A 9,228-nucleotide genomic window follows, 5' to 3' on the forward strand; every position below is an offset into this window, starting at 1 on the left:
TTACTCTATTTTGATTATTTTTCTTGTGCTATTAAAAATATTTTTTATAAATAAAGCAATGATACATGGCATCGTGCTTTAAGGCAACTTGATGAAACTTCTCGCACCAAAAGTTAAAATTTATAAAATCTTAAAAAATTTTTGAACTTTGAAAATATTAGATTTTTTTGAATTTTAAAATATAAAAATCTGAAATTTTATTTTTTATTTTGAATTTTTTTAAATTTTGAACTTTTTGTCGAAGCAATCGCGCTGCGTAGCTTTTTTTAAATTAAGCGCTGCGTCGCAGTCTAATAGATAAACATCAGTATAGAACTAATAGCAATGTAAACAAAATTTGTGCTTATTAAAATCTTTATGAATATTTAATAATTTAATGTGCATATGGCTAATGATTATTTTTGATTGCCATATGCATTTTTTTTTAAACTTTTCTAATCAATCTCCGAAACCGCTGGACTTGCCTTTCCAAAAATTTAATCAGTTCTTTATTTTGTCAATACAAACAAAATGTTTTTTGAATCATTCAAATCGGACGCTCCGTTATCTCAAAAACTGAATCACAATTTGTGCCACTTTTTGTCCCGTATCTTGGAAACGACTGGATCTGCCAATGCCAAAAAGTAATCAGCATATCTCCCCATCAATACGAATCGAATGTTTGATCGTTTGATCCGTGTTCCCACACACATACATCCATTATTTCTAACGTATGCCAAAATGTTAAGAAACCTCTGAAACGTAAAGATATATATAAAATTTTATATTCGTTTTTTTTTGCAATACTATAACTATAACTTATCCCGGTGTAAGGATTAAATATTTTCAAAAAAATCAATATATAACTAAACAAAAATTTCAAACTCTTCAAAAAAAAATTTTTCAGATTTCTCAAAAATCTATTTTTTCAGATTTTCAAAAATTGTAAAGCTTTTCTAAACATTTTAATAATTGGTACGGGAAGTTTCCAGTAACCATGCCATGCACTACTAGTTTGCAGTTTTTTTTTTAATTATTATATTCGTTTTAAAATGGTATACAAATTGTTGCTAAGGAAATTTAATGCATACTCGTTGCACACATTTTTTAAAAATAAAATAGAAAATTTTTGCTGAGGTAGTTTAATGCATAATTGGTTTCAGTAGATGATCATTAAGTCTTACTATATAACGTGAAAATAAATTCAAATTTTACCAATATTTACGTTTTTATTTTTAACTTTTTTTATTATTTTTATTTTAATTATATTTGAGTAATATTTGTTTTATTTATTAATATATGCTAACATTATCATTTACTCGTAGTTTACAGTAATAGTTTTGCTATGGGTTTTTGGGCAAAGTTATGAAATGTTACTAATTTGAATTTCAGTTTTTGTAATACAAAGTTTAATAAAGTAGCCATATTTTTAAGAGTTAAAGAAATTTAGAAAACCATTTGTTTACTGTGAATTTTGATTTCTTTCGTTACTTCAACTTCGATTTGAGAAAATTTACTACTTTATTTCTAAAATTAACAATTTTCCGGATGAATTTTCAAAAGCTGCGTGAATTATTGAAAATTTTATTCTATTAGTTAATTATGTTAGTAAATTTACTTTTTAACTGAACAATCAAGTCAAAAACCATTAATTCCAAGACCAACAAAGTTTACAAAAACTTCTCTTAATCATTAATACATAATACTTAATCATATCTACAATTATCTGTTACTAATAAATTCTTCGTTCTGTGCGTATTAGAAAAAAGTGTACAAATTCAAGGTGAAAACCTTGAATGAATTTTTAACTTATGCGCGAAATCACCAATATATACTGATGAGTTTTTAATTAATACGCCAACTGTGAAAAATTTCACTAATTTAAGGTAAAATATTGCTGATTCATTGAGAAATTTTTGAAAACTGAATAACTAAAGCAGTAGTAAACTGACTAATTTTTTTATTAGTAGTAGGGGAGACTGGGTACGATTGAGCCACTTTGTTTTTGATCAGGTATAATTTTGTCAATTTACTAGTTAGCTGGGTTGAAGGGAAATTAATTGGTAATTTGAACATTTGTCTACGTAGAAATAGTAATTGCTGACCTTAAATACAATGGATTTAAGGACATTATTTAGTATATTATTATGTTAATTAATTTATGGATTAGTCATAAAATCAAATCATACAAGAAAGGAGCGAGTCAATACAAGTTAAAAATCGATAGTTATAAACACCAAAATAATTTATAACGACTTTTATTGTCTGAAATATCCAACACAGAGCAACATAATCATTTAAGCAAAGCTTATGAATATAATATAGCAATATATAACAAAACATATTTTTTTTTTACAAAAATAACAAGAAATCTTCGTTAAATCTTTTCTTTTTGTATTGAATTTTTTTCCCTTTCTCTTTCGTATTTTGTCTAATTTAATTTAATTTCTTTATTTGTTTAATCATCATTAAAAGCGACGCGGTCTACGGATCATGTTAATGTAGGGTGCTGATTCAATGCAATAATGGAAACTTGTTCGAACAAACATACTTCATCTTTCTCTTTTTGGACCTTATCCTAAAATCAGTATAGTTTAGCTATTATGATGACTGTCACTACCGTACCCTGACACAGTCGTACTCTTATTAACTTTCCGTAGGGTAAATCGAAAATGAAAATTTTGGCATATCTTCACGTTTCAGAGGTTTCTGAACATTTTTGCATACCTCAGAAAAAATGGATGTGTGTGTGCGTGTTTTGTATGTCCGAATTTTTTCGTCGCACGGATCAACTGATTTGAATGATTCAAAAAACATTCGATTCCTATTGATAAGGAGATGTGCTGATTAGTTTTTGGCAGGCAGCTCCAGCCGTTACGGAGATACGGAGCAAAGAGTGCAGAAAATAGAAATCGAGTTTTTGAGAGAACGGAGCATCCGATTTGAATGATCTAAAAAACATTCAATTTGTAATGAAAGGGAGAAAAGGTGATTAGTTTTTGACCGAGGCAGGTCCTGCCGATACATAGCTAAATGTACAAAAAATGGCAGTTTTTGAGAGAACTAAGCATCCGATTTGAATGATTCAAAAAACTTTCTGCTTCTGTTAGCAAAACAATTGCCTTTGAAAACAAATATTTAAATATATATATATATATATATATATATATATATATATATCGAAAATAATTCAGATTTTAATTTTAATTCTGGCTGAAGTTCTAAAGCTCACTTATATTCTTTAAATAAATAATTTTAACTTTGTAATTCAGTTTTATATAATTCTTATGAATATTAGACAATGTTACAGTATTTATAATAATCTATTCGAAAACATTTAATATTCCTCGAACATTTCGTTACGGTACGGTAAGTTTCAGCAATTTGCCAAGGCACGATGCCATATACCACTAGTTATTTTTGAAATAGCAAATAAACTAGAAAATTACATAGAATAGAATTTTATTCTTTAGACAATTATTATAAATTTTATTTATTTTTTATTATGAGTTATAACCCCGACCGTATATTTTATTTTATTATTTCACCGCTAATTAAATTAAATTAATTTCTAAATGTTCTTATGCGGCTCTGGAAGTTTCACGTAAATTTGTGTGTTTTCTATGAGTCAAATATCTCGAAATTTACACGACTCTCATTAAACCGGATTTTATGCAGGAATTTAATTAATACATTTATTGATAGTGCATATTGATATATTAAGTTCGATTTGAATTACTGACCAAACATATCATAAATCAGAAATGTTGACAAATCAAAAATATAAATATATGTGAAGTGTAAAATTATAAAAGGAATTATTTTTTAAAGATTGACGTTTTCATTTCTACATATTCATAAAAATATTTTTGCGTTGTTTGCCTTTTTTATAAACCTGTATGTGCTGATCATGATATTAGTAAATCAAATATAAGCGAAATATATATGTAACTAGATCACTTTGTCACACATCAAAATTGATTATTGAGAAAGATGTCAGTCACATTCATTCATTCATATATTTATTTGTTCATAAGCAAACTATAATCAATATCAATAAATATTATTTTATACTCTCTCAAGCTATTTTTCAATAATAAGCAATTAAAGTTTCATACTAAAACAAGTATTTTAGTAGCTGACGGCAGACAATTCTATTTTGCAATAATTAAGGAAAAAATATATAATAAAATACATAATTAAATATAAATTTCAATGTTTTTTTTTTCATTGTAAAGTTCAATCAATTTTTTATGCAAAATAGTAATCAAATTACTAATCTAAATTTAGAAAATAAAAATAATGTTTGTTAATGAGTAATAATGTTGTCTATGATTTTGAACTAAATGCATTTATGAAAAGTAACATATTACAGTATTTTGTAGAAAAAAATAAAAATTTTAAACTAGTGGTTTATGACATCTTGGTTTAAGGCAAATTGCTGGAACTTCCCGTACATTAATGAAATATTCAAAGAATATTAAATGTTTCCTGATATATTATTATAAGCATTGATACTTTTATAGGCAAAATATAAGAGCTAACAGATATTATCTTATATTTTAATGACAAAATATAAGAGCTATAAGAGCTATAACTTTTATTGGTATTTTTTAGACAAAATATAAGACCTTATAAATTACAGGACGACGTTTATTTAACTTAATTAATCGTCTTTAAAATGAAGGACATTGTCTAATATTTATAAGAATTATATAAACTGAATTGTATAGTTAAAATTAATTATTTGAAGTATATAAGTGATGCTTAGAATATAAATATATTTTTTTGGAAATAAAATAATAAAAAAAAAATTTTCTACAAAAGCAATCGTTTCGTCAATACAAGCACAAAGTTTATTAAATCATTGAAATCGGATGCTTGGTTTTAAAAAAAAAACTGCCATTTTTTGCACATTTAGCTCCGTATCTCCGAAACAGCGGGACCTGCCTTTGCCAAAATCTATTTATCACTTCTTCTCATCATTACAAATTGATTGTTTTTCAGATCATTCAAATCGGATGCTCCGTTCTCTCATAAACTCGATTTCCATTTTCTGCCCTCTTTGTTTTGTATCTCCGAAACGGCTTGACCAATTTTTGCGTATCAATAGGAATCGATTATATTTGAATCACTCAAATCGGTTATTTCGTACGCCCGGAATCGTCGACGGAAAATTGTATCCACACTTACACACACATTCATTTTTCTGAAGTATACCAAAATGTTCAGAAACCTCTGAAACGTAAAGATTTTCAATTTCGATTTTAGAACGGTTACAATAACTTACCTTACAGAAAGTTAATAAGCTTTCGCAGGTTTTCCAGTAAATAGTAAAAAGTTTTTTGTTATTGCAAATGAAAAAACAATTGGGATCGAAAAGGTCAAACATTGATTTAATCTATATTTTAAACTGGAAGATGTTTCAAAACTTGTACTATTGACTACTATTTTTAACTTCCCGTTTTAACACTATGCTTTAAATACAACTCTTTGTAATAAGGTAGAATTATGTTCATAAATGTAGAGAAAAATTCTTCTAATGATGTTTTTAAATTTTTGATCTTATGTAGTTCTTATATAAAAATCATACATATTTTGGAATTCTCGGCCTAATTAGATACACTTTCTTCAAACTTCATAAATTGTAATCGAAAATACTGTGGCATATATACAGTAGATAATATAATGATAATAATAATAATAATAATAATACTAATATTAAATAGTAGTTTTTCCAAAGGCAGGTCCATGGTGTGAGAGCGCAACAAGTTAATTATTCTCTTTTCCTTCTTTATTTATTATTTCTATTACCATTAATTTTACATTACAATTACTTTTTTCCGCACTTATGAATTTTCCTTTACATACTTCTTCTTCACTTCCTGATCCTGTTGCTTCGACTTTCAGTTCCCTGTATTCTTTTATCTCATCAATCATGTACATTCTTCTTCTCTCAGCCTTTTAGTCCTTCTATTTTACCTTCTTCGACGTCGGGTAGAAACCACTTTTTTGTAGAATGGTTTCGATCCAGTTGCCTTTTCTTTTAATGATCGTGCCCAATATAATAATATACACTAATAATGATAATAATTCAATTTAAAAAATTGAAATTTCTAGGAGTTTAAAATATTTCACGAGTTTTAATACATTTCCATACATTTTGATTATTTACTCTTTATTATGTACCTTTATTTTTATTATTATTAAATAATGTTTATTTATAAAATAAAATGTTATAAAAAAAATGAATAAAAATTCATTAGTACAAAATTCTATTCAAGACAAATATAATTTTATTAAAAAAACATTTAGAAAAAAATAATTGACAATGAGTAAAGAAACTATGCAAACCATCAAAATTATACTCGTATATGGCATAGGAATGAGAATTGAATACAATCAAAGAAAATTGTAACTTGTTACAAAATTCTGTCTCATTGCGTTGTTTATTTTATGTAGTTGATTTTATCAAAAACAAATTCCATTTCTGATGCAATTATTAATAATACATCATTTTGTTTTGGCATGTTGATCATTTTCTGTTTGATGTATATCGATGCAATTTCATAATCGTCTGATGATAATGACATAAGGTTAAACGACCAACTCGTCTGGAATTTGTTTCGTTAATTAGATTCATTTAATTGATCTATGAAAATCGAGAATTAATATTCAAGCATAAATAATTTTCACATAAAAATTATTCCTTTAGTTGCTATCTAAAAACTTTCTATTTCTGTCTATTTAACACGTTAAGGTATAAATAGCGAATGTTATTCTCAACATCAAAAAGAAAAAAAAGAAATTATTTTAATCTTAAATTAAATTGAATATTTTTTGGAAATATTTTTTTTATTTGAAAGTACAATTTTCTCTGAATATAACATTTTTGTTGAAGTTTTCAGAATTATCCGGGCATGAAATTCTCTATATTTTGGATTATCTTGCTTTCTCAGTAGACATAATCAGCTTTTTTTTTATTATCAGCTTTCCGAAGGAAAAATTTATATTTACATGGAAAAATCCGACTTGCTAAAATTGTTTTCTCGATGTTTTAAGTCATTCTGAAACGTTTGAGACCAATTTCGGAAAAGTGTATGTGTTTGTTGGAGCCGATTTTTGACTTTTCGCCGATGTTTTCTAAAAAACGACTGAACCAATTTCAAAAATTTGATAGTTGGCTATGTACATCTAATTTGAATAATGATAATTTTTATTTTCTGTATACATTTATTTTGATGCAAATATGAAGCTTGTTTTTTAACTTCCCGTAGGGTAAGTTATTGTAATGGGCCGAAAATCGGAATTGAAAATTTTTACATTTCTCGACGTTTTGAAGGTTTCTGAACGTTTTGGCATACCTCAGAAAAAATGGATGTGTGTGTGTGTGTGTGTATGTGTGTGTGTGTGTATGTATGTATGGATACAAATTTCCAGTCACGTTTTAGGGCGAACGGATCAACCGATTTGAATGGTTCAAAAAACATTCGATTCCTATTGATAGGGAAAAGAGCTGATTAGTTTTTGGCAAAGGCAGGTCCAGCCGTTTCGGAGATACGGAGCAAAAAGTGCAGAAAATAAAAATCGAATTTTTGAGAGAACGGAGTATCCGATTTGAATGATCTAAAAAACATTCAATTAGTAATGATTGGGAGAAGTGTTTATTAGTTTTTGGCAAAGGCAGGCCCAACCATTCCGAAGATACGGAGCTAAATATGTAAAAAATGGCAGTTTTTGAGAGAACTAAGCGTCCGATTTAAATGATTCAAAGAACTTTCTGCTTTTGTTAACAAAGCAGAAAGTTAACAAAATAATTGATTTTGGGAAAAAAAATTTTGTTCCAACTTTTTTTTTTTTTTTGTATATCGAAAATATTTCAGATTTTATTTTTAATTCTGACTATAGTTCTAATATACTATACAAATAAATTCAACTCTGCAATTCAGTTTATATAATTCTTGTAAATATTAGGCAATGTTACAATATTTATAATAATCTATTTGAAAACATTCAGTATTCCTCGAACATTTCGTTACGGTACGGGAAGTTCCAGCAATTTGCCTTATGGCACGATGCCATATTTGCCTCAAGACAGAATTCCACTTACAGCTAGTTTTGCATTTTATTGTCTTCTGATATGGTATCATTTTGCCACCATTATATATATATATATATATATATATATATATATATATACATGATTATATTTATATCACATATACAGCCTTGACTTAATTATTTCGATATGCAATTCTTTGATTCTGGGACGTTCTTAGTTAGTGTAGAAAGCTGTAAATATTTTTTTTAATTCCAATATGATCATTTCCAATTAGTAATTTGATGCTAATGACCAGCACATATCTTAATTATTCTGATGCAAAATTATTGATGTATTGTTTAAACTGGCGAATTATATAGAGATAGCATTTCATTTTTTAGAGAATTATTTGTAGGTTCTGATCTTGATAATACATATTTTATATAAATATTTAGTCACAAAATTCATGATGACACCAAACCAGACCCAAAATTGACAACTTTTAGTATCGAAACGAAACACTTGGATTAAAATGATTTTGGCGTTAGTAACATGTTTTTTTTCTAATTGTTACGGTGTGAAATTATTGATATACTATTACATAAGGATTTTCTTCCTCTTCTGGTGATTTTTTCTTGATTTGCTCATTTGTGATATGTGTAGACTAAATATAAAGTCAAGTGCATAGTTCAAATCGGTTAGAAAATCAAAATATAAACATAAAAAGAGTGCGCGTAAGGTTCACACGCGATTGAAGTAAAACTTATTTGCTACTGTACAAGATGGCATATGGTAAAAATAAATGCATTATATAACAATTTTGAATAATGTTTATTAGTAATATGGTAACACTCGTGATGCACACATTTATTAGTGTCAACCATTATACACATTAATATAATGATAAATTATAAATTATATATTTATAATAGCATTAAAAATATATATAATATTTAAAAACAATAATGTAATTAAAATCATACTTCAAATATGACATGATCGGTTTGTCATTGTAATTAGCATTTAGAAATGAACATTCATTAGAAAAATGAAGTAATTGTTGATTAATAAATTCTATAATATTTGTTCACACAGTGGATTATGTTGAATAACACGACTGTATTCACATACACGACGACTAATCACAATCGATCGGTATAGAAATGATATCATCGAGAGCGAATGACGAATCATTGGCACTCGACTCG

The 9,228-nt window shown here is 27.0% G+C and overlaps 1 protein-coding gene across 1 annotated transcript in view; it reads right to left on the reverse strand.

Annotated features, from left to right (window-relative positions):
- LOC113375970 (transcription factor HNF-4 homolog) overlaps positions 1 to 5,925 on the reverse strand; it is a 10,153-nt gene extending 4,228 nt beyond the window's left edge. Inside the window, exon 1 of the mRNA XM_026615907.1 lies at positions 5,817 to 5,925. Coding sequence (XP_026471692.1) covers positions 5,817 to 5,925 — 109 coding nt within the window. The remainder of the gene's footprint in view (positions 1 to 5,816) is intronic.
- Positions 5,926 to 9,228: the final 3,303 nt, after the last annotated feature.

This window comes from Ctenocephalides felis, unplaced genomic scaffold (genome assembly GCF_003426905.1).
Source record: "Ctenocephalides felis isolate EL2017-DRISC unplaced genomic scaffold, ASM342690v1 CF-g0.4_SCAFFOLD_01886, whole genome shotgun sequence".
Taxonomy (NCBI): Eukaryota; Metazoa; Arthropoda; class Insecta; order Siphonaptera; family Pulicidae; genus Ctenocephalides; species Ctenocephalides felis.